General features: G+C 43.0%; 1 protein-coding gene, 1 long non-coding RNA gene and 1 other non-coding gene across 3 annotated transcripts in view; 2 read left to right on the forward strand and 1 right to left on the reverse strand.

Annotated features, from left to right (window-relative positions):
* Positions 1-4,472: 4,472 nt before the first annotated feature.
* On the reverse strand, positions 4,473-7,902 carry LOC120875116. Its single transcript, XR_005723820.1, has 2 exons — positions 7,760-7,902; positions 4,473-5,517 (listed from the first exon to the last, which is right to left on the reverse strand). It is a non-coding gene; the product is annotated as an uncharacterized LOC120875116 (long non-coding RNA).
* Positions 7,903-7,953: 51 nt separating this feature from the next.
* The window catches only part of BMERB1 (bMERB domain containing 1), a 147,356-nt gene continuing 128,502 nt past the window's right edge, over positions 7,954-26,807 (forward strand). The window contains exon 1 of the mRNA XM_040256804.1: positions 7,954-8,213. Coding sequence (XP_040112738.1) covers positions 8,108-8,213 — 106 coding nt within the window. The 5' untranslated portion in view covers positions 7,954-8,107. The remainder of the gene's footprint in view (positions 8,214-26,807) is intronic.
* On the forward strand, positions 22,051-22,123 carry TRNAG-UCC. Its single transcript has one exon. It is a non-coding gene; the product is annotated as a tRNA-Gly (tRNA).

Here is a 26,807-nt window from a genome sequence, read left to right on the forward strand (position 1 = left end):
GCCATGACATTTCAAACTCTCTGTGAATATCATTTTTTTAAAGTATACCATATTCCATTGCATGCATTCCATAATTTATTTAGCCATGTCTTTTTGTAGGATATTAGACTTGTCCTAGTTTTCCCACATTTTACATAAATTGTCAGAAATATCTTACTGGTAAGTATTTTTTGTTGCTGTCGTTGTTCAGTCACTCAGTCATTTCATACTCTTTGTGACCCCATGGACTGCAGCATGCCAGGCTTCCCTGTCCTTCATCACCTCCCAGAGCTTGCTCAAACTCATGTCCATTGAGTTGGTGATGCCATCCAACCATCTCATTCTCTGTCATCTCCTTCTCCTCCTGCCTTCAATCTTTCCCAGCATCAGGGTCTTTTCCAAAGAGCTGGCTCTTTGCATCAGTTGGCCAAAGTATTGGAGCTTCAACTTCAGCATCAGTCCTTCCAATGAGGATTCAGGGTTGATTTCCTTTAGGATTGACTGGTTTGATCTCCTTTCAGTCCAAGAGACTCTCAAGAGTCTTCTCCAACACCACAGTTCAAAAGCATCCATCCTTCAGTACTCAGCCTTCTTTATGGTCCAACTCTCATGACCATACATGACTACTGGAAAAATCATATATTTCTTAGGTTAAATTCTCAGGGGTTGAATTATTGAGTCCAATAGGTCTGGCTAGCTTTTCTTTTCTTCTTGTTGTTTTATAAAAAATCATGAACTATTTCAACCTACAGAAGAGTAAAGAGCATAACACGACAAAGTTCCCCAAAACTTTTATTTAGTTTTTTGTATTGTTATAATTTTCACACAGTAAAGGACATATATCTTAAATGTCATTTCTTCCTCCCCCTCCCCCAAGCCTATGTATTCGTACACACATCACAGAACATCATCGACCAGATGATACATTTCTAACATTTCAATAAGCTCCCCTTCATTTAGTTTCCCATTCAGTACCACCCCAAAAGTAAGCACTATTGTGACATTTATCACTGAAGATAAGTTTCACCTGTTTCTGAACTTTATATGAATGGAATCATTTCGTATGAATTCTTCTGCATCTGACTTCTTTTGTTTAATGTTAAGCCTGTAAGATTCATCCATTTTGTTGGTAGCATTTTGACTTTCCCACTGTTGTGGCTATAATCTCAAAAACAAAATATAAAAGTGTTAGTGAGAATGTGGAGATGTAGGATCCCTCATACATTGCTGGTGGGAATGTAAAATAGTTCAACCACCATGGCAAACTGTTTGGAGGGTACTTAACAAGTTAAACATACAATTTATTGCATGGCACAGTAATTCCACTCTTCAGTATATACCCCAAAGAATTGAAAACAGATATCCAAACAGATACTTGTATACAAGTGTTCATATGGATACTGTTCACAGTAGCCAAAAGGTAGAGAAACCCAAACATCCATCAATGGCTGAATGGATAAACAAATTAAGATATATTCATACAATGATATATTATTCTGCCATGAAAAAGAGTGAAGCACTGATACTGGCTACAACTTGGATGAACCTCAAAAGTAGCAGGCTAAGTAAAAGAAGCCAGATACAAAAGGTCACACGTATGATGCTATGTGAAATACCCAGAAAAAGTAAGTTCATGCAAAAAGAAAGGACTGGTACTTTCCAGAGACTGAAGGGAGTGGGAAAAGTGGGGTAACTGCTTAAAGGACATGGCGGTTTTCTTAAAGGTCATGTGCTGTTTTATAACTAGATAGAGGTGGTGGTTATACCACATTGTGAAGGTAAAATACCTTGACTTGGTTGCTTTAAAATGATTAATTTTATGTTTTGTGAATTTCACCTCAAAAACTTTTAACATAGTCAAATTATTATTTTTCTTTAAGGTTTGTGTTTTTTTGGGGGGGAGTCTTAATATATTCTTCCATTGCAAAATAATCAATGTATTCTACGTTATAAATTTAAAAAATTTTGCTTTTCTCATTTAGGTCCTTAATCAACCTGGAATTTCTGTGTGTGTATGTGTGATGGGAAATATAAAAGTGAAAGTGTTAATTGCTCAGACGTGTTTGACTCTTTGTGACCCCATGGACAGTATCCCATCAGGCTCCTCTGTCCATGGGACTCCCCATGCCAGAATACTGGAGTGGGCTGCCATTTCCTTCTCCAGGGGATCTTCCCCACCCAGGGATCCTCCCCACATCTCCTGCATTGCAGGCAGGTTCTTTACAATCTGAGCCACCTGGGAAGAAATGTGATAGGAAACATAAAGGTGTGATATTTCTTTTAGTTTTCCATTTGCGTAGGCAAATATCTTAGCACCATTTATTCATCGTTTTTGTACTGATTTGTAATGCCTCCTCTGTCATATATCAACTTTCCAAATATGTGCAGGTCAAAATGGGGGCTCTCAATTTTCTTCTTAGGCCTTAAGACAATAATTTAAATTTAACTGGGACTTCCCTGATGGTCCACTGGTTAAGAATCTGCCTGCCAATGCAGGGAACATGGGTTCAATCACTGGTCTGGGAAGATCCCACATGACATGGGGCAGCTAAGCCTGTGCACCACAACTACCTAGCCCATGTTCCACAACAAGAGCAGCCCACACACTGCTATTAGAGAGTAGCCCCCGCTCACTGCAACTAGAGCAAGCCCGAGTGCAGCAAAGGAGGCCCAGCATAGCCAAATAAGTAAATGATTTTTTTATAAAAAGGTTTAACTACCTGGGAATTAAATGCTCCCTGTCCTACGTTCTTTGTCATTGCCTTGCCTATTCTTTGCCCTTCATTTTTTTCACATAATTTTAGGGTCAGCTTGTCAAAGTTTATGTTTTATTTTATTTTTTACATTGTGATATTTATTAACAAAGATGGCCAGAAAAGGATGGGGCCAAAATTACGAAGTGATAAGGATTAAAATAAAAGTTGCTTTCTATTATATTGTTCCTAAGGCCCTGTAGCCAATCTAGAAGTTGAAGTTTATTTTAAAATCCTATTTCCTATTGAGATTTCAATCGAATGGCACGGAAGAGAATTGTCATCTCTTTGATACCTAATCTTTTGTAACCTTGAACGTGGCATACCTATCTCTATTTATTTTCAGTTCATTTTTATTTTGCCTAACAGTACCAGATAAAAAAACTTAATTGTCTCTGGTTACATGAAATAGTAATTTTCTTCTCAATGATGTTTTTGGTATTATGATTATATTTTAAGTTTGATTAATAATTACAGAAAACGACTATGCTTTCCTTTTTGTCTTGTGTCCCCTAAACCGGCTGTTATTCATTTTAATAGCTTCTTTGTGGATTTGCTTGCATTTTTATATAGATAATTATACTGTCTGAAAAAGCAGCTTTGTTTCATGTTTCAGTTCTTATACCTCATTTATTTTCTTATTTTGTGCCAAGCTAGGACCTCTCAGAAGTGGGGATTATGAGCATCCTTCTTTTGTCCCTGACCTTAATAAGGATGCTATTAGAGGTTCAACAGTAATTGTGATGGTTGCTGTTGATTTATGATAGTTACTTTTTAGAAAGTTAAGGAAATGGTCTTCTATTCTTCATTTGCTAAGCACAAGAACAAGCATGTGACTGCTAATTTTTCAGATGCTTTTTCTATATTCATTCAGATGATCAAACAGCTTTCTTCTTTGATCTGTTAATATGATATATCATATCCATAGATTTTTTCTATCAGGTCATTACTCCATTTTGGGAATAAACTCTATTTGTTCACGATGTATTTTTATTTAGAATTCTTATAGCTAGGTGAGGTCACTTTGGGATTTTTTAGCATAGCACTTTAATCTGGCTTTAATATCAAGGTCATACTGTCCTCATAAGATGAGCTCTGAAACAATTTTTATAAAATAAGGATGATCTGTTATTTAGTAAAACTCACCAGTAGATGATATGACCCTGTTGCCTTTGTGGGACTGAGGAGAAAAATTAGTTTCTACATTAACAATTCAGGTTTTACAGTGGTTATTGGTTTGTGTTTACATTTCTTAACTGCACTTTGATGGTTTACTTTTTGAGAGAGACTTTATTGGACTGTGTTGGGCCTTTGTTGTCTCATGTGGATTTTTCGTTGCCATGCATGGACTCTCTAGCTGTGGCGCCCAGGCTTCAGTGGCACATGGGCTGAGTTGCCCCATGGAATGTGGGGTCTTAGTTCCCTGAACAGGGGTTGAAGCCCAGCCCTCAGCAGTGAATCCATGGAGTCCTAACCACTGGACTGCTGGGGAATACCTGAGAATCACCCATTTCCACTAAGGTTTCAAAATCTCCCTGTATTCGTATTACACCTCTCTTTTCTTATTACTCATGAATGCTTTGTTTGATGAGTCTCAGATGGTTTACCTTCTTTAATAGTTCTTTCCCCCAAAGGAATCAGCTTTTCAGTTATACATCCTCTCTACCACTCCTTGATTTTCTACTAGGTTGGTATAAAACTAACTGTGGTTTTGGATGGTGAATTTTAAATTATTATAACTAGGCTCAAACACATCTTTATTAATCAAAATGAATACCATTACAATCAACACATATTTGCCAATGAGAAATAAATGTGTCTATTCCTGTAGCATAGAAATCTGTGCTTTGGGATTCAAAGAGCTCTTGGAAGACATTTTCTTCCTCTGGTTGGTTGTGGAAGCATTTTCCTTGCTAAAAGTTGTTGAGATGGTTGAGGAAGTTGCAGTTGGTTTGCAAGAGCTCAGGTGAATACGACGGATGAGGCAACACTTTATAGTCCAATTCGTTCAATTTTTGAGGTGTTGGTAGTGCGATGTGTGGTCAGGCATTGTCATGGAGAAGATCTGGGCCCTTTCTGTTGACCGATGCCAGCTGCAGATGTTGCAGTTTGGGGTGCATCTCATCGATTTGCTGAGCATACTCCTCACATGTAATCGTTTCACTGGGATTCAGAAAGCTGTAGTGGATCAGATGGGCAGCAGACCACCAAACAGTGACCACGACCTTTTTTTTTGGAGTGTTTGGGTTTGAGAAGTGCTTTGGCGCTTCTTCTTGGTCCAACCACTGAGCTGGTCATTGCTGGTTGTTGTATAAAATCCACTTTTTGCTGCACATCCAATCTGATCAAGAAATGGTTTATTGTTGTTATGTAGAATAAGACAAGACAACACTTCAAAATGACTTTTTTAAAATTTGAGGTCAGCTCATGAGGCACCCACTCGAGTTTTTTCACCTTTCCAATTTGCTCCAAATGCCAAAAGACCATAGAATGGTCCATGTTGAGTTCTTCAGCAATTTTTCTTGTAGTTGTAAAAGAATGAGCTTTGATGATCCTCTCAATCGGTCACTGCAACTTCCAAGGGCTTCTTCAAGCCTTCAACTTCTTCAAGGCTCTTGTCTCTTTTGCAAAACTTGAACCACCATAGCACTGTACGTTAGCCATTCCTGGGCCAAATGTGTTACTGATGTTGCGACTTGTCTCCATTGCTTTACATATGACCAATTTTGATCTTGAATAAGAAAATTGCTCCAGTTTGCTTTGTGTCTAACATCATTTCCCTAGTCTAAAGTAAATAAAAAATAGACAGGTAATAAGTCATTAGCAAAAAAAATAAAGCTAGAAATGCACATTAGAAGAATGTATAATATAACCACATTTATTTAAGAATCTTTTCCAATATCAAACACTGAAATTCAACAATGCAAAACTACAATTACTTTCACACCAAAGTAATATTTCCTTAATTTATGGTTTTATCATTATTATTTTTTCTACTCCACTTAGGTTTTATCTGTTCTTTTTTCTTACAGTCTTTTCAGTTTAACATTTAAACACTTAAAAATTTTATTTTTTTATTGAAAGATAATTGCTTTACAGAATTTTGTTTTCTGTCAAACCTCATCATGAATCAGCCATAGGTATACATATATCCCCTCCCTTTTGAACCTCTCTCCCACCTCCCTCCCCATCCCACCCCTCTAGGTTGATTCAGAGCCCCTGTTTGAGTTTCCTGAGCCATACAGCAAATTCCTGTTGGCTATCTATTTTACATACGGTAATACAAGTTTCCATGTTACTGTTTCCATACATCTCACCCTCTCGTCCCTTCTCCCCATATCCATGTCTATTCCCTATGTCTGTTTCTCCATTGCTGCCCTGTAAATAAATTCTTCAGTACCATTTTTCTGGATTCCATATATATGCTTTAGAATATGATATTTATCTTTCTCTTTCTGACTCACTTCACTCTGTATTAGGTTTTAGGTTCATCCACATCATTAGAACTGATTCAAATGCATTCCTTTTTATGGCTGAGTAATATTCCATTGTGTATATGTACCACAACTTCTTTATCCATTCATCTGTCGATGGACATCTAACATTTAACCATTTTTTAAAACCAGTTCAACCAGTTTTAAACATATAAACTCAGTGGTATTAACAACTATTTTCACATTGTTGTGCATCACCCCCATTCTTTTTTATTTAATTCAGAACTCTTTTCATCTGTAATACTGCAAACCTATACCCAATAAATAAAACTCCCCATTCTTTCCTCCTCCCAGCCTCTGGCAACTTCTATTCTACTTTCTGTTCCAGTGATTTAGACTACCCTAGGCACGTCACATAAATGGAATTATACATTGCTTTTCTTTCTTTGACTGGCTTATTTCATTTAGCATTATATCCTCAAGTTTCATCCATGTTGTAGCCTATTACAGAATTCTTTTCCTTTTTAAAGGCTGACTAGTATTCCAGTGTATGGAAAGGCCATGTTTTGCTTACCTATTCATCCTAACCCACTTAGTTTTAGTTTTACATTTTTAAATGCATGCATTTAAGACTATACATTTACTTACATCAAAACTTGCAAGTTTTGATATGTGATACTCTCATGCTTATTCAGGTCTAAATATTTTATGATTTTTATTATTTCCTTTTTCTCTCATGAGATATTTAGAAGTTTTTTCATTGATTATAAATTTTTAATGACTCTTGTTACCAGTTGATAAATCATTTTCTTAAAAGGCTGGGCCTTTTCATTCCTCCATGAGCCATGTGGATCCCCAAAATCACCCCCGATTATATCTTAAAAATAAGAACAAACAACAGATAATCAACTTGTGTCCTATAGGTCCTCCCCCTTCCCATACAAAGCTAGATACCTGTGCAGTTAAGAAGGTCAAGACAATAAAGGGGCTAAGTCTAGATTCGAGTGCTGACCAGACCACTTGGTAAGTGTGGGAATTTGGGCAAATAAATTAATCTTTCTGCATCTCAGTTTCATCCTCTATAAAACGAAGCTAACAAAACAGTATCTGTTTCACAGAGTTATTGGGGAGTGTTTAGCACCTAGCCATCATTCAATAAATATTACTATTTTAAAAATCCATCTAGCTGTGGATTTTACTTTGTACTTTTAATGCTGCCATGCTAATATCAACCCCTGGGTTTCTGGGCAGTAAAGACTCATGTTCTAAATAGTTTTGTTATACCGATGTCCAAAATATTTTTATGCTTCTCAAGTTCATGCAAACACCTACAGGGTGGACACAGGCACTGGGAGAGAAGACTGTCCCATTTTACATTCAAATTCAAAATACACATAAATGCAAACTACAGAGGTTCTCACAGGCACAGCACACACAGATCTAGATCCACACTCACGCTTCCGCGCACTCGCCACAAAGATGGATCCATCGCCCACAGATAGAAATGCTCTCACAAATCCCACTCAAAGCCTAGCAGCACGCTGACATATCACAAGTCACTCGCAGCGCCAGCCCCATGCAAAGCATCGCCACCTGCTCCAGTAGGGGGCTGCTGCCTTGTTTTTACTTCCTTTAGGTTGGTTCTATTTTAGTTGTTGTTTTTGTTGTTCTTCGAGTTATTATCTGCCCCCTTTTCTGTCTACCCAGCCCCCAAGCTCCCCTCCCAAGCCCCCACTGCGCATGCGCCCTCATCCTTTCCACGCCCCCTCCCCGCCCCGGGTACCAGTCTGCGCTCCCCGGCTCTGGCGGCGGAAGAGGTGGAACCACGTCACGAGCGCCCGGCCCCTTAAAACGCTGCTGGCTGGAGCCGCCTCCCTCCCTGCAGCCCGCGGCAGGGATGGAGTAGAGGGAGACCGGTCGACCTGCCCGCGGGGATCAGCGATGGAGTTGAAGCAATCTTTGTCCATCCATCTGGAAGCGGAGAAGCCTCTGAGGCGCTATGGGGCGGTGGAGGAGACGGCGTGGAAAACGGAGGGACTGGGGAGAAGTGAGTACTCGGGCGGGGTGGGTGGGACACTTGGGGATCGGTGCGCCGGAGCCGGTGGTCGCGGGAGCGCCGGGTTGGTAGGGAGCGGACCGAGGGGAGCGCCCCCGCAGCGGGGCTTTAATCGCTGGAGGGGGAATGCGCAGCGCTGCGACGCGCTCTCCCGCGAACAAAAGGGGGACCCTCCGGACTGGGTTTCTCCGGGAGGCTCGGAAACCTCCAGGCAGCTGAGCCGGGAGCGTGGGGTGGACCTGGAGTCACCGGATCCAAGCTCGCAGCTGGTTTTGGAAAGTAGGGTCTTTCCTACCAGCCGAGCGAGGAAGGTCTTTTCTCCGCCCGGGATGCGCTAGGGCGGGCTGGAGCCTTGGACCATCCTGGAAAGCGCCCACGGACCCGGAGAGGGGGGAGTGTCCGCTGGGTTTCTGCTTTTGCTTCTCCGTCGGCGCGAGGTTCAGGGCACACCTGAAATTCCCGGCGTTTCTTTCCTCCGCTTTCTCCAGGGTCGCGAGTGGGAGGGAAAGGGTTAGGGGAGGTTTAACCCTGTGCACGCCCTTCCCCTTTATCTCTGGACTCAGAATCTTTCTGCTTTGGGTACAATCCTAGAAGGCAGTTCGGAAACGGACCGATTGTAAATATTTGCTGCTTTTCTCTACGGTATTTTAGGGTCAACAGCATTAACAGATAAACTAAGGATTTTTGTGTTTAGTGAATGGGATGCTGTAGTTGAAACTCTTGCCCTTAAAGTATAGAGGCAGCTGCAGGGGCCCTAGGGGCACTAGCCCTCCCTGCAAATCCGGGGCGCTTCATGGTGTCCCTGCCCTTGTACTTCATCCTTTGGGCTGGGAAAGGCCCTCTCGCCCTTCTCAAGGACCCTCGGCTTGCTGCCGTGGCGCTGAGCAGTGTTGGATCAAAATATTGTGAATATGCTCTTTTCCTGTCTTCACCTGGTAGAAGACTCTGTGTGTGTGTTTGTGTGTGTGCTTTCTCCATAGCTGTAATTACAGATTTAGAAGATCTTTTTAGAATGGCCCAACTGTACTCTGGTTTTCACGGGTTCAAATAGAAATCACAACCAATGTCATAGTTCTCCACCTGAAACTGGGAGAGTGTCCAGCCTCTCTCCTTTTCTCTCTCCTTTTAAAAAATCTGGGTTCTTCCTCTGGTTTCATCCTTTCAAAACGCTGTGGCTTTGGTACTTTAGCATAACAGCAGAGTGCAGGGTCTCTGGTCTCCCTGCAAGCTCCACATAATACCCACAATGGCTGCCTTTTGTTGATGGATTGCCATGTATTAGGTCTTGCCTATGCTAAGAACTTTAAATCCATACTCTCATTCAATCCCTATAACAGCCTCCTTAAGAGGAATATTATGACTTATAACTCCCCTTGCACAGAGGGAAAAACTGGGGCTTGCTTAGGTAATGGGATTTAAGTGGCAGAGTCAGGATTTGAACTCAGGTTTGTTGGGCCCCTGAGCCCCTCTCTGCTTTTTACATGAAGGTATTTTGCTATCAGGTTTCCTGGAAGCTTTGTAAATCTTTTGAGAGTCTCAGAACACATTCGGTGATTTTTTTTTTTTTTTTTTTTTTTTTGCTCTCCACCCCCACCCTAGCCTGGCCCAGTGGCATGCAGATTCTTAGTTCCCAGACCTGGGATCAAACCTATGTCCCCTGCATTGGGAGCTTAGAGTCTTAACCACTGGACCACCAGGGAAGTCCTACATTTGGTGCTTTTATAAGTATGTGGCAGCCTGTTGGTTATGGTGGCCTTGAAAGAAAGCTGGATCTGTGCAGAAAAGAAGCTCTGGGTTTGCATCCTGGCTCTGCCCCTTTGCTGGCTATATGACTGAATTTGTGAATAGTCACATCTTTTAAGCCTTTCTCTGCCTCCCTTTTCTGAAATGGAGATGCGAAATAGAACCTACCTTGTAGCTTAATGGTGAACATTCAGTAAGATGATGTACATAAGAGTTCAAGGTAAGTGTGAAATATATTAGCTGCTTCCATTATTTTATTACTACATCTGTGGAAAGAACCTGCTTCTATCCTTTGCAAAGAATTATATAAAGCAACACTGTGGAATAAAATTGCAATGTTGGCCAGGTCCCTGATAATTCTCTTATGGTTTTTTACTTTCTCACCATTTTATTAGGAAAAGTTTCAAGCATACAGGAAAATTACAATGGAAACTCAGTTGGTAGCATTTTCAGTCCTGAAATTTTTGTACTTCTCAGTCTTAGACTGCAAACTGTTAAAGGCTTGGCCAAAAGGCTTTCTCATCCTTTCTCTTCCAAATCATTGAAGATTCTGACTCTTTTCTCATTCAAATACAGGACCACAATTTCTGATCTGCTTTTGGTATTGATCCCCAAATCATTTTTTTCCATTCTTACTTAGTCACATCCAAAAGCTTCTTAAAGCACTGATCCAGATTTTCACTTTTGAATCTTAAATTTGGGATTGTTTGCAGATTTTGATCTCTAGACTCTCATCTGTGGCCTGATTTTTTTTTATTATTATTATTAAAGTGGCTTTCTAATTTTTTTTGATGCTATCTCAACTCCTAGGGAATCTATGCATCCATCTCATAACATCTGAGGCCTCCATTAATTTATTAATGAAGTGTGAAAATTAGTAAAATTGATTCTGTGGCATAACAATTGCCAAGTCAACATTTTTATGCACAAAATACTGGAGAAAAAAGAGAGGCCCATTAAAAAGACATATATTACACATATTTAAATACTTTATGTTAAAAACAGAGTGCGTGCGTTCCAAGTTGCTTCAGTCCTGTCCGACTCTTTGCGACCCTGTGGACTCTAGCCCTCTAGCATCCTCTGTCCATGCGATTCTCTAGGCAAGAATACTGGAGTGGATTGCCATGCATGCCCTACTCCAGGGGATCTTCCTGACCCAGGGATCGAACCTGTGTCTTTTACGTCTCCTGCACTGGTATAGGTGTTACTTAAAAAAACTTGAAAAAGGGTGGAAAAAATTGCAAGACTGGTCATTTTCAGTTAGGGCTGTATTAATTGCTGTCTTTACTGTTGGTGGTGGTTGTTGTTTAGTCGCTAAGTCATGTCCAACTCTTTGCGACCCCATGGACTGTAGCCCTCCAGGCCCCTCTGTCCATGTGATTTCCCAGGCAAGAATATTGAAGTAGGTTGCCATGCCCTCCTCCAGGAGATCTTCCTGATTCAAGGATCCAACCCCACGTCCCCTGCGTTGGCAGGTGGGTTCTTTACCGCTGAGCCATAGAGGAAGCCCATTGTTACTGTTAGCTATAGTTTTTTGGTAGAAGATATGTATAGTACAGTAAGCAAGAGTCAAGTGACATGGATCCAAACCAGCTCTGACACTTTGTCCCTTTGTCACCCAGGGACAATTGCTGAACCATTCTGTGAGTCATCTGTCTCAACTATAAAATGGAAATGTGTTGGTTTGAACCCTTGGGAACTTCCTGGGTGAAATCTGAAACTGGCCCTTTACACAAGAGGGCAAGTGGAGGCCAAAGAAAGAGGCGGTCATTCCAGATTGGTAGGGGGCAGGTTTAATAACAAGGGAACTTATACATGAGATTTGTCTTGGTTGCTGCAAAACAGTAGATCATTGTACCCACCTTCTGGATTCTTAAGAGTTTATATAGAAGCCTTAATGGGGTTCAGTCGTGTGTCCAGATGGTGCCAACAACACCCTACTGTCTCCTTGAATGAGAACTGGCTCCTCGAATGAGAAGAGTGGGCAGAGTGTACATTTTTAGGCTAGAAGAGGACTGAGTAATATTCCATTGTACATATGTACTGCGTCTTTATACATTCATCTGTCGATAGACAGTTAGGTTGCTTCCATGTCCTGGCTATTGTAAATAGTACTGCATAAGATAAGATATAGTACATATCTACAATGGAATATTACTCAGCCATAACAAAGGAATGAAATTGTGTCATTTGTAGTGATGTGGACAGACCTAGAGTCTGTCGTACAGAGCAAAACCAGCTAGAAAGACAAAAATATATTCACGTATGTATGAAATCTAGTAAAAGGGTACAGATGAACCTATTTGCAGGGCAGGTTGACACGGAGGAGACATGTAGACATGGGGGAGAAGGGGGATGGGATGAATTGGGAGATTGGAATTGACATTTACACTCATGCTCAGTTGCTTCAGTCATGTCTGACTCTTTGCAACCCCGTGGACTGCAGTCCACCAAGCTCCTGTGTCTGTGGAATTTTCCAGGCAGGCACACTATAGTGGATTGCCATTTCCTTCTCCAGGGGATCTTCCCAACCCAGGGATTGAATGTATGTCTCTTGCATTGGCAGGTGGATTCTTTGCTACTGGGCCATCACCAAAGTCATATATTTACACTTGTTCAGTTGTTAAGTCATGTCCAACTCTTTTCGACCCCAAGAACTGCAATACCTCAGGCTTCCCTGTCCTTCACTATCTCTTGGAGTTTGCTTAAACTCATGTCCATTGAGTCAGTGATGCCATCCAACCTTCTCATCCTCTGTTGTCCCTTCTCATGCCCTCAATCTTTCCCAGCATCGGGGTCTTTTCCAGTAAGTCAGCTCTTCACATCAGGTGGCCAAAGTTTTGGATCTTCAACTTCAGCATCAGTCCCTCCAATGAATATTCAGGATTGATTTCCTTTAGGATTGACTGGTTTGATCTTGCTGTCCAAGGGACTGTCAAGAGTCTTCTGCAGCACCACAGTTGGAAAGTATCCATTCTTTGGTGCTTAGCCTTCTTTATGGTCTAAGTCTCACATCCATGCATTACTACTGGAAAAACCACAGCTTTGACTAGACGGACTTTTGTCAGCAAAGTGATGTCTCTGCTTTTTAATATGCTGTCTACATGTCTATGTTGGTCATAGCTTTTCTTCCAAAGAGCAAGTTTCTTTTAATTTTGTGGCTGCAGTCAGAGTCTGCAGTGGTTTTGGAGCCCAAGAAAATAAAGTCTGTCACTGTTTTCATTTTTTTCCATTTGCCACGAAGTGATGGGACCAGATGCCTTTTGAATGTTGAGTGTTAAGCCAGCTTTTTCACTCTTCTCTTCCACCTTCATCAAGAGACTCTAGTTCCTCTTTGCTTTCTGCCATAAGGATGGTGTCATCTACATATATGAGGTTGTTGTTGTTTTTTTAAGGACAGGAGATGGATGAGGATTCTCCGGTTACTCTCTCTAGCTAGAGTCACCTCCTGATAGTCACATACTCTGAATGACTTCATCCAACAGGATAATAGGGCCCACTTCAAGCTGTTGGGAGGATTAAATGAGATACTGTGTGTAATGCAGTTAACACAGTGCTTGGCACACAGTCAGCAGCCAGTCTGTCATAATGGGATTTCAGTGATTGGCACCCAGCAGCACTGGTGGAGATGATTCTGGCCTGCTGGTCCGTTTTTCCTTGGGTCCTTTTCTTTGTAAATTCTAGGTGATGGTTGTGTAGACACCACTGTCTTCCTCACTGGAAGATGTAGGAAATGGCTTTCCCCCCCTTGGAAATCACCTAGTATTTTCTCCTTTGAGAAAGACTCTAAATTGCTCCTATCCACCTTTGACAGCATTTTCCCACTAGAAGTGAGTAGTTTTTTTTTTTTTTTTACTCAGTTGGAAAATGCATAGTGACATGTCAGTGTGGTTAGATACAGAAAAATATTGCTTTCAACCAACTGTAATTAATTGAGGGAGACACAAGGACAAGATGCCTTTTGACAAAGCCTAGTGCTTTTTAAAAGCACGGTTGTGGCCAATTCTTGAAAGATTTGAGTGTGCCTTAAAGGACGATCAAGATTTTGAACAGGGGAATTGGGGGGGAGGGTGGCACCACGGGTAGGAGATGCCAGGAGAGATAACAGAATTGGCAGAGGCATAGAGGTGGAAATAAATGTGCTGTGAGGAGGAGATTGGACTGAAGTGGAAAGCTCAAATGGTAATCTTTCTATAAACCCAGGAGAGATGACAGTTATTTAAAAATCCAAGGGTGTGTGCTGACTGGCAAACAGATCATTAAACTGGCCAATGTTTTAGGTTTAATAAACTGCGAGGAGACCGAATGCTATGAATTGCTGGCAATCTATGTCATATATTCTTGGGGAAGAGTCCGTGTTTCATCTGTTTGAGTAAATATGCTAATTGCAGTCTTTCAACTTTATTTTGCTTTAGCCTTATTTCTGTTTTCTTGTTACAGAAGTAGTACATGCACTTTATAAAAATTCAAATTCATCTGAAATATAAAAATAAAAGGTGAAAAATAACCATAACCTTCTCTCCCATCTTCATTTATTTATTCGATAGATAAGTGTTAACTGCTTTATAAGTCCCAGGTAGTGTTCTGGGGGCTGCGAGTATGGTATGGAGCAAGACAGGCAAGGTTCCTGCCTGCATGGAGCTTCTATTCTAGGGGCAACCTGGAAATGGGCTGGTGGTGAAGATGTCAGATCCAGGTGATGTTATGTTACATGAGAATTAATAGGGGAGGGGCTTCCCTGGTGGTCTAGTGGTTAAGAATCTGCCTTGCAATGCCGGGGGATGTGAGTTCGATTCCTGGTCAGGGAACTAGGATCCCACATGCCATGGGGCAACTAAGCCCCCACTTGCAACTACTGAACCTGCAAGCACAGAGAACCTGCACACCACAATGAAGATCCCGCCTGCAACCAAATAAATAAATATTGAGAAAAAGAGGATTAGTAGAGGAGGGATATTTCCCATCCAGTGGTCAGGAAATGCTTTTCTAAGGAGGTGACATTTTGCCATGTAAATGTCAGGGATCCAGGAAGCAAATGGAAAGGCCCTTGATATATTAGCGGAAGAGTCAGAAGGCCAGGGTGGCTGGAACCCAGAGAGTCCGGGAAGAGAGTAGAGATAAATCAGAGACGAGCCAGATTGGGTAGAAGCTTGTAGGTTGTGGTTAAAAAAAAAAAAAATTACAGGTTTTATGCCCATTGCAGGAGAAGCTGCTGCTGATTATTAAGCTTGAGGTTAACATGAACTGGCTCATTTTTTTCATAATATTTTTTTTTTATGTGGACCATTTTTTTAAAGTCTTTATTGAAGTTGTTACAATATTGCTTCTGTTTTATGTTTTAGTTTCTTGGCTACAAAGCGTGGGGGATTTTAGCCCTGCCACCAGGGATCAAACCTGCACCCACGCCCTGGAAAGCAAAGTCTTAACCCTTGGACCACCAGGGAAGTCCCTGGTTTTTGTTTGTAAAAGGTCACGTAGGCTACTGGCTGGAGTATAAGACCATAGGGGGCAAGTGGTGATTGATGTAATTATCCTTTGTGGTAGTCCCAGGTTCCTTCTTGATCAATCCCATTTTGGATAAGTTGTGGGAATTTCCTTAGTGTGGAAGGTGTGACCAGGGTACAGGGAGCATGGACTGCCTTTTGGGAGACTGAGCACTAGGTTCTTCCCCCGTGGAGCTAGTGGTCAAGAACCCATCCACCAGTGCAGGAGACATAAGAGATGAGGGCTTGATCCCTGGGTCAGAAAGATCCCCTGGAGGAAGAAACGGCAACCCACTCCAGTATTCTTGCCTGGAAAATTCCACGGACAGAGTAGTCCATGGGGTTGCAAAGAGTCAGGCACGACTGAAGCGACTTGGCACGCATGTACTGGCTTAAGTTCTCAGAGGTGTGCCAGCTTCTGCTTTCTGACTGTGTAACTTATTGCTGCTGCTGCTGCTAAGTCGCTTCATTCGTGTCCGACTCTGTGCGACCCCATAGACGGCAGCCCACCCCCTGGATTCTCCAGGCAAGAACACTGGAGTGGGTTGCCATTTCCTTCTCCAGTGCATGAAAGTGAAGACTGTCCGACTCTTCGTGACCCCATGGATTGCAGCCTACCAGGCTCTTCCGTCCATGGGATTTTCCAGGCAAGAGTACTGGAATGAGGTGCCATTGCCTTCTCCGTAACTTATTGCAGGAAACATGAATAGCAGGATATGAAGATTATGAATATGATACTAGCTAATATGTACTCTGAACAAAGTCACTTATTTACATTGCTCTGTTTATTCTCTTAAGTTTCATTTTTACATTTCCTTCTTATGTGTCCATTGGAGGAAAGATCCATTATGTCTATTCTTGGTCTTGATTAATTATTAAATACTTATTAATAATAATAGTAGTTAATGAGCCTTAGCTATGAACTCGAGCTTCTTAGATTCTATTAGGTCAGTTGATTGTAACTTCCCTTTTATAGGTGGGGAAACTGAGGCTTAAGGAAGTTAAGGAAACTAAAGGTCACAAAGCCAGTGAGTGGCAGAGCTGGAGCCTGATTCTAGCTCTGTCTGACTCTAAACGTTCCTAGCCAGTGTCTGTTATTCGTGGCCCCGTGCTCAAAATTGCAGAGATCAGAGAAGAAATACAGCTCCCAGTCATAAAAAGCTTACAGATTTGGGGGTGTCACAGATGTGAAGAACACCACGATTTATGTGTATCAGGTCAGTCACTGCGACTCTTTGCGACCCCATGGATGCAGCACGCAGGCCTCCCTGTCCATCACCAACTCCTGGAGCTTGCTCAAACTCATGTCCGAGTCAGTGATGCCATCCAACCATCTCATCCTCTGTCGTCCCCTTCTCCTCCTGCCTTCAATCTTTCCCAGCGTCAGGGTCTTTTTCAGAAGTCAGTTCTTCGAGCCAGGTGGCCAAAGTATTGGAGCTTCAGCTACACAATAATACACGTGTTATTTCTGTGTATAAACAGTATGAAACAGATGCTAAATGAAGGTACAGGTAGAAAGCAAACAGAAGAAGAGCTTGGCTCTTCCTGGGGCTCCAGTATGACAGCAAGGAGGAGTGTCTGCACTGGGCCTGAAGGCTGAGCAGGGTTTCAGTGGGTGAAGAGAGAGAAGGGCATTTCGGGTGAACTGCCAGCCAGGGAGGTGGAGATCCCAAAGGCCAGAGTCCATGTATGGATGCCAGCTTTTTTTTTTCCTATTTCTTTCCCCGTGGAAAGAAATCTCAGGATCTGTCTGGTTCACTTGAATGAATCACCTGCTGCCTGAGTGGGCCTGGGAGCTGGAGATCAGCACAGGTGGAGGCTGCCTTTTAGTGTAGTCCTTCAGAATGTCACTCACCAAGCTCCCCCAAAGATGCTTACCATACAGTCCCTTCATTCCTTCACTGTTCACTCACCCAGTGGGCTTGAGCCCCTACTATGTGTCAGTTAACGAAGACCACCCAGACCTCACCATTAAGGAGTTCGTAGGTTGGCTATATTCCAACACTGTAATCTTGGGCAAGTTGCCTAACATCCGTGGACCTCAGTCTCTTCATCCATAAAATGGGAATGTACTTAATACCACTGAACACTTAGAAATGATTAAGATGGGAATTCCCTGGTGGTCCAGTGGTTAGAACTCAGCGTTCTCACTGTCAGGTGCTGGGTTCGATCCCTGGTCAGGAAACTAAGATCCCCCAAAGTGTGTGGCATGGCCAAAAAACCAATTTTAAAAAATGGGAAAAAAAGAATTCCGATTATACAGAGTGAAGTAAGCCAGAAAGAAAAACACCAATACAGTATATGAACACATATATAGGGAATTTAGAAAGATGGTAATGATGACCCTGTATGCAAAACAGCAAGAGACACAGATGTGTAGAGCGGACTTTTGGACTCTGAGGGAGAGCGAGAGGGTGGGATGATTTGGGAGAATGGCATTGAAACATGTATACTATCATGTAAGAAACGAATCGCCAGTCTATGTTTGATGCAGGATGCAGGATGCTTGGGGCTGGTGCACGGGGATGATCCAGAGAGATGATATGGGTGGGAGGTGGGAGGGGGGTTCATGTTTGGGAACTCATGTACACCCGTGGTGGATTCATGTCAATGTATGGCAAAACCAACACAGTATTGTAAAGTAAAATAAAGTAAAAATAAAAATTTAAAAAATAAATAAATACAGGTATAGGTTAAGGCAATGGCACCCCACTCCAGTACTCTTGCCTGGAAAATCCCATGGACGGAGGAGCCTGGAAGGCTGCAGTCCACGGGGTCGCTGAGGGTTGGACACGACTGAGCGACTTCACTTCACTTTTCACTTTTATGCATTGGAGAAGGAAATGGCAACCCACTCCAGCGTTCTTGCCTGGAGTATCCCAGGGACGGGGGAGCCTGGTGGGCTGCCAGCTATGGGGTCGCACAGAGTCGGACACGAATGAAGCGACTTAGCAGCAGCAGCATAGGTTATATAGTATAGCAACAAATATATGATAGGTCCAAGTGGTCAAACCAAGAGATGGTTCTGGGGTCTGGAAAAGAAAAGGATATTTGAAGTAGGCTGAAAGGTGAAGAGTATTTAATCACTGACTGGAGGGGACAGCATTCCAGGCAGAGTGAATAGCCCATGTGTAGACAGACATGAAACAGCGCATTGACCCAGGAATTGCAGATGGATCCGTCATGCTTGAGAGAGACAAGACAGGTGGAGGACTTTTCCGGTGGTCCAGTGGCTAAGACTCTGAACCCCCAATGTAGGGAGCCCAGTTCCATCCCTGGTCAAGGAACTAGATCCCACATGCTGCACTGAAAGATTCTACCTACCACAGTGATGTTGAAAGATCCAGCGTGCCGTAAATTTCAGAGGCCTGAGTAAGGAAATCAACTCTGATATTCATTAGAAGAACTGATGCTGAAACTGAAGCTGCAATACTTTGGCCATTGGATTCGAAGAGCCAGCTCATTGGAAAAGACCCTGATGCTGGGAAAGATTGAAGGCAGGAGGAGAAGGGGACAAAGGATGAAATGGTTGGATGGCATCATCAACTCAATGGACATGAGTTTGAGCAAACTCTAGGAGATAGTGAAGGACAGGGAGCCTGGCATGCTGCCGTCCATGGGGTCGCACAGAGTCGGACACGACTGAAGTGACTTGGCGGCAGCAGCAGGTTTGAGCAGATTAAAACTGCCAGGCTCTATGGAGCCACTGCAGCACAGGGGGCAGAGGTAAAGAAAGTGGCAACTTAGGAAGACTTATCTGGCAGTTGTGGACTGGATGAAAGAACAGGAACCCTGGGGCGGCAGGAGACCAACCGGGTGTGTTTTGGACTCATCTGATGAAACGGCAACCCGCTCCAGTATTCTTGCCTGGGAAACCCTGTGGACGGAGGAACCTGGCAGGCTGCAGTCCATGGATTGCAAAGAACTGGACATGACTAAGCCGCTGAGCACGCACGCATGCACGGTCATGACGTCACAGGGACTGGGCAATGGGTTGGGAGGAAGGGGCTAACCAGACATCTGGAAGGGAAAAAACATTGGTGATTGATTGCAGAGAGGAAAGAAAAAGGCTCTTCTAAGCATAGACAGTGACAGGTGGGAAATAACTGCTGTTAGCCTGAGGTCTTAGGAATTTACATAAGCATCAGTGCTGGTTACTCTCGCTCTCAATAGGGTTTAAAAAGGTGTGGACTATGGGTTTTGGGAAAAGTAACAGTAATGGCCTCTTACCTTTACAGCACTTTGCAATTTATACTTTCCCCGTGTTTTCTAACTTATTCTTTACAAAAAGGACAAAGAGCAGGAGGTGTCGTGACCCTTTGAAAGTGGGAAACAAGTTAAGGACTCACCCCAGGGAAGGAAAGCAGCCCGTACAGGCTGAGCGAGAACATCACAGCCCAGGTCGTTTGCACCGGACCAGGGTGTCCGGGGGCATATTTGTTTGGAAGACACACGAACAACAGCTGCATCACAAGATGTTGACAGGTATGACTGGATTTCATAAAATCCAAAGTGGAAAATAACTAAACGCATGACACCAATCTCTCAGTTCATTTAAAAATCTCCAAACCCGGGACTTCCCTGATGGTCCCGTGTTTAAGAATCCACCTTCCGGTGCAAGGGATGCAGGTTTGATCCCTGGTCAGGGAACTAAGATCCTACATATCACAGGGCAATTAAGCCCATGAGCCACAACTAAGACCCAAGGCAGCAAATAAGTAAATAACATATTTTTTAAAATTCCCAAACAGGTAATGGTCCGTTCATGTATTTTTCATTCATCTATTCATTTCCTCATTCTTTGAATATGTATTTAATGGTAACCTCATATGCCAGATGATTGTGCTAAGCCCTTGAAAGTATAGTAGCACTTGGAGTAAGGCATATATTGTCTTTGCCTTCAGATAACTTAAGGTCTTCTGGTAAAATAGAACTACCCTATGATCCAGCCATCTCACTTCTGGATATACCTGAAGGAGATGAAAACAGTATATCAAAGGGTCCTCTGCACCTCCATGCTTGTAACAGCTTTATTCACAGTAGCCAAGACATGCAAACAACCTAAGTGTCTATCAGTGGATGAATGGATAAAGATGGAAAATTCTGCAAGAGATGGGAATACCAGACCACCTTATCCGTCTCCTGAGAAACCTGTTTGCAGGTCAAGAAGCTACAGTTAGAACTGGACATGGAACAACAGACTGGTTCCAAATTGGGAAAGGAGTATGACAAGGCTGTACATTGTCACCCTGATTATTTAACTTATATGCAGAGTACATCATGTGAAATGCCAGGCTGGATAAATCACAAGCTGAAATCAAGATTGCCAGGAGAAATATCAACAGCCTCAGATATGCAGATGATACCACTCTGATGGCAGAAAGTAAAGAGGAACTAAAGAGCCTGTTGATGAGGCTGAAAGATGAGAGTGAAAAAGCTGGCTTGAAACTCAACATTAAAAAAACTTAAGATCATGACATCCAGTCTCATCACTTCATGGCAAAGAGAAAGGGATAAGTGGAAGCAGTGAGAGATTTTATTTTCTTGGGCTCCAAAATCACTGTAGATGGTGTCTGCAGTCATGAAATTAAAAGCCAGTTGCTCCTGGGAAGGAAAGATGTTTGCTGCTGACAAACCTAGACAGCATATTAAAAAGCAGAAAACATTACTTTGCTGACAACAGTCCGTCTAGTCAAAGCTATGGTTTTTCCAGTGGTCATGTATGGATTCAAGAGTTGAACCATAAAGAAGGCTGAGCACCAAAGAATTAATGCTTTCCAATTGTGGTGTTGGAGAAGACTCTTGAGAGTCCCTTGGACAGCAAGGAGTATCAAACCAGTCAATCCTAAAGGAAACCAGCCCTGAATATTCACTGGAAGAACTGATGCTGAAGTTGAAGCTCCAATACTTTGGCCACCTGATTCAAAGAGCTGACTCATTGGAAAAGGCCCTGATGCTGGGAAAGACTGAAGTCAGGAGGAGAAGGGGCGACAGAGGATGAGATGGATGGATGGCATCACTGACTCAATGGACATGAATTTGAGCAAACTCTGGCAGATAGTGAAGGACAGGGAAGCCCAGCATGCTACAGTCCGTGGGGTTGTAGAGTCGGACATGACTCAGCAACTGAGCAATAACAACAAAAATTATTCAGCCATGAGAAAGAAGGGTATCCTGACATTTGTGACAGCAAGGATGGAACTTGAGGGCATTTTGCTAATTGATGAGTTAGATATCACTTATATGTGGAATCTTTAAAAAACAATCAAACTCGTAGAAATGGAAAGTGGTAAAGTGGTTGTCAGGGGCTAAGGGAGGAGGGAAATGGGAAGAGGTTGGTAAAAGGGTGCTAGCTTTCAAGTATGAAATGAATCAAGTCTGAGGATCCAATATGAAACATGATGACTGGAGTTGATTATTCTGAATTATGTATTTGAAATTTGCTGAGAGATTAGGACTTAAATGTCCTCACCAAAAAATTAACAAATAAATACTTGAGGTGACAGATGTGTTAACTTACTAGATAGTGAGACTCTTTTCACAGTGTTTACCTGTTTTGAATCACTACAATATATACGTTGAATATCTTAAATTTGATGACTTCCCTGGTGGTCCAGTGGTTAAGACTCTGTACTTCCAATGCAGGGAGCACAGGTTTGATCCCTGGTCAGGGAACTAAGATCCCATATGCTGAGTGTTGTGACCAAATTGAAAAAAAAAACCATATTTTTGTCAAGTATAGCTCAATAAAGTTGAAAAAAGTCTTCAGGAACAGTTTCTATTTCCAAAGATGCAGAACCAAAGGACCAAACCTTGCAAAACCAAGGCTCCTAGTCCTTCAGAAACAGAATTCTTCAGCTTGCTGACTGGATGCCCTTGTAGCTAAATGTTGTCAAGAGATTAATTTCATTGTTTTGCCACAGGCGAGTTTTGCAGGCCCTTCAGAAGTTGAGTCCTAATAGGGTCAAACCAAGTTTTATGGGCTAACCCGAGTGCAATTACTTGATTCTGTCTTCCGGCAAGTGCCATGACCACAGACACTCTGTGTGTCAGATTCTCTGCTGAATGCTCCCTCAGTGTCTACCACATTGCCCAGCACTTGGAAGCCTCACATTAAAAGAAATCAACAGTTGCTGAATCGGGCAGCTGTTAATCCACAAAGACTGAGAAGCAAATGATTTAATCCTGTTTTGTAAACATTCAAAATCATCAAACTAAAAAATAAAGTTAGCTGGAGCCTTGGTCTGTCACCTGCCTATCTCTTGGTTCCTGGGGCTGCTGGTGGTTGAGCCTTCTTGCTTTCCTGCATTGAAGGAAAGATGCAAGATTTTCAGATCAGATACAGAACAGTAGGAACAGGTACCATTATAGTGAACTGGCAGTGCGCAGTGAATGCTACGATAAGTGTAGGCTGGGTGAGGTGATTGACATATATACCATATCTCCTTGATCTTGTGTGCATGCTAAGTCGACTCAGTCATTTCCGACTCTTTGCAACCCCATGGACTGTAGACCACCAGGCTCTTCTGTTTACGGAATTCTCTAGACAGGAATACTAGAGTGGGTTGCTATGCTCTCCTCCAGGGGATCTTCCCAACCCAGGGGTTGAAATTAAGTCTCCTGCATTGCAGGCAGATTCTTTCACCCTCTGAGCCACCTGGGAAGCCCCTCCTTGATTCTTAGATGTCAGCAAAGGTGGGATGCACCATTCATAGTCAGTCCCATCTTTCAGGAAAAACGGAAACAAAACCCAGCATGGCAGCATTAAATTCACTGGTCCATTAAACGTTCTTTTAATTTCATACAGAGAGCAGAGTCATCTTGGACACTGTTGGTAAAACTGTTGAGTGTTCCAGCCTTTGGGGAAAGCAGTCGGATGTGTTTGCGTGTTAATGTGCTCAGTCGTGTCCTACTCTCTGCGACCCCATGGACTGTAGCCCACCAGGCTCCTCTGTCCATGGAATTTTCCAGGCAAGAACACTGGAGTGAGTTGCCATTTCCTGCTCCAGGACATCTTCCGTACCCAGGGATCGAACCTGCATCTTTTGTGTCTCCTGTATTGGCAGGTAGATTCTTTACCACTGCACCACCTGGGAAGCAAGCAATTGGATAACATCTATTAAAGTTTAAAATGCTCATATGCTTTGACTCAGCAGTCTGACTGCTGGGACGCTACCCAGTAGAAACAGAAGCACCAGTATATAAGGGCATATACACAAAAAAACAGAAACCAAAACACTGAACACAGTGAAGGCCCAAGAGTAGAAGAATGGTTGAATAAATGATTGTTCATCCACTGTGAAATGTAGGGAGCTATTTAAAAGGAATAAATTAGAGCAATAATACTTGTCTTAGAGGCATTATTAAGGGAGAAAAATGACTTCAAAAAAAATGAATGTAAGAGGATCTCATTTTTGTAAAACAAAATCTGTCTCTCTATATAGCACACATATAATGTATGCATCCGTGTGTGTGTGTGTGTGTGTATGTGTGATTTTTTTCTTATTTTGGCCACACTAGGTGGCTTGTAAGATTACTGGACTAGGATTGAACCCGCGGCCTCGGTACCGAAAGCCAGGAATCCTAGTCATTAGGCCACCAGGGAACTCCCGTGTGTGTGGTTTTATTTGTATGGAGAACACATGGGAAGATGCAGAACATGTTGTTACTGGGGGCTACCTTCAGAAAGGGGGCTGCTGTGAGGGGCAGAGAGAGGAGGGGCCAATAGAGAGTCAAACACGAAGGAAAATGAGAAAAAACAAAAAAATTCACTTGCAATATTATCAAATGTATACATTGATGTTAAATTATGTGTTTGTGGAATGAGAAAGGGGCATCTTAACCTCAGAAATGCTAAAATAGGGCCTTCCCTGGTGGTCCAGTGGCTGAGACTCTCAGCTTCTGCAGGGGGCCCAGGTTTGATCCCTGGGTCAGAGAACTAGATCCCACATGCCGCACCCAAGAGTTCGCATGTCGCAACTAAAGATCCTGCATGCCACAACCAAGACCCGGTGTGCCAAATAAATAAGTATTTTTAAAAAGAATTGAGAGTCTAGAAATAACCCTCACTTTAAAGAAAATAAAGATCCCAGCATGCTGGTATGAAGATCCTGTATGCTGCAACTAAGACCCAGCACAGCCAAATAAATATTTTTAAAAATGCTAAAATGTGGGAGCAGAAAGTGGGCCACAGAATTGAAGAGATACAGTTTTATCTGACTTAATCCTCACTACAAGATAAAGCATTGTGTGTGTCTGTATATACGCCTGGGTTTTTCAGGTGGTGCCAGGGGTAAAGAACCCGCCCGCCAGTGCAGGAGACATAAGAGACTCAGCCTCGATCCTTGGGTCAGGAAGAAACCCTGGAAGAGGGCATGGAAATCCACCCTAGTATTCTTGCTGGAGGATATCCTGGACAGAGGAGCCTGGTGGGCAACAGTCCACAGGGTCACAAAGAGTGACACAACTGAGCGACTGAACAAAAGGGAAAGTAACGGACATTTTATGGTCCTAGATTCAAATCCCTTCTCCATTCATTAATGGGCCAAGATTTTTATTTCTCTCTGTGTGTGTATATATATATATATATACACACACACAGAAATATACATGTATATCTGTGCATATGTGCTAAGTCACTTCAGTCGTGTCCGACTCTTTGTGCCCCCATGGACTGCAGCATGCCAGGCTTCCCTGTCCTTCACCATCTCCTGGAGTTTGGTCAAACCCATGTCCATTGAGTCAGTGATCCCATCCGACCATCTCATACTCTGTTGTCCCCTTTTCCTCCTGCTCTCAGTCTTTCCCAGCATCATGGTCTTTTCCAATGAGTTTCCCTTTAGTTACTTATAAATGTTTAACCATATTAAATTACTCTGGCTTTCTGTATTTTTAAAGGGAAAGGCACCCGAAATAGTGCATGGAAACCTATTTTAAAGATCTGGGTGGTCACTGTGCTGGCCATTCCCCCTTAGTCCTTCTCCCATTGCAGTTCCCATGTGCCATCTTTCTCCAGGCTGAAAAAAAGAAATAACCCTCTCCATAATCCTGGTCCCAGAGAGGAATTTGGGAAACAGGCCACGATAAGCAGAGGAAGGGATGAAGCAGTCATTGCTTCCTTCATGCCTTTCTTCCTGTGTTTATGCCCCTCTGTCTTGGTCCATTCCTGCTGCTGTGACAGAAGACCAGAGATTGGGAACTTACAAACACCAGCAGTTTCTCTCTCACATCCTGGAGGCTAGGAAGTGCAAGATCAAGGCCCTTGCAGATAGTGCCTGGGAGGGGCTTCCTGGTTCAGAGATGACTGTCCTTACACAGAGAAAGGGGGTGAATGGGCTCCTCGGGGTCTCTGATATAAGATCACTAATCCCATTCATGAGGGCTCCACCCGCATGACACAGTCACCTCCTAAAGGCCCCATCTCCTAACACCATCACATTGGGGATTAGATTTTCATATGTGGATTGGAGCAAGACAAACATTCAGTCTTCAGCACTCTCCTCAGTCCAGGAATTAAGGCAGTTCAGAGCTAGAAATTTGTCCAGGCCCTGCTCCAGGGATAAATGATTTTAGCAGGTGGCTCTTAAAAGTGGCTATCATTGTGTCAAGGAGCAGACGTGCTTCAATTATTTTCGTTTAGGTTCCATTTGGTTCTTCCACACCCAGCACTCCCGATGAGACCATTTCACCCACTCTGAGTGTGTGGTGCACTGTGAATGCTGGAGACCCACCGTCCACTGCTACACAATCCGTCCATCCTCAACCTGTTTGATAGATGCAGGGAAGGTGTCCCCCGAGCACATTGAAAACCAGTGCGAGTGACACTGAAAGAGCACCCTAGCAGGGGCACAGGCGGCCGGGCTGGGATCCAGGCGCTTGGAGGTCTGCTCTTGTAAGGATCAGCTCTGCCTTGCGGCAGGGCTTACTTTTCTCAGATGCTTATCCAAAGCCAGGACTAAGTTGGCTTTGTGTGTTTCTTCTCTACTGAGATGGATATTTCATTTACTAAGGTCAATTTCACATACCATAAAATTAACCCTTAACCATCTTCAAGCGTACAGTTCAGTGGCACTTAGGATATTCCTGGGCTTCCCTGGTGGCCCAATGGTAAAAGAATCTGCCTGCAACGCAGGAGACGTGCGCTCGATCCCTGGGTCGGGAAGATCCCCTGGGGGAGGAAATGGCAACCCACTCTAGTATTTTTGTCTGGGAAATCCATGGACAGAGGAGCCTGGTGGGCTACAGTCCATGGGGTCTCAAAGAGTCAGACACGACTGAGCCTGAGTACAAGCGTGAGCAGTACATTCACAGTAGCGGGCAGCCTTCACTCTGTCTAATTCCGAAACATTTCTTCGCCCTC

The sequence above is a fragment of the Oryx dammah genome, unplaced genomic scaffold, assembly GCF_014754425.2.
Source record: "Oryx dammah isolate SB20612 unplaced genomic scaffold, SCBI_Odam_1.1 HiC_scaffold_2, whole genome shotgun sequence".
In the NCBI taxonomy this organism is placed as follows: Eukaryota; Metazoa; Chordata; class Mammalia; order Artiodactyla; family Bovidae; genus Oryx; species Oryx dammah.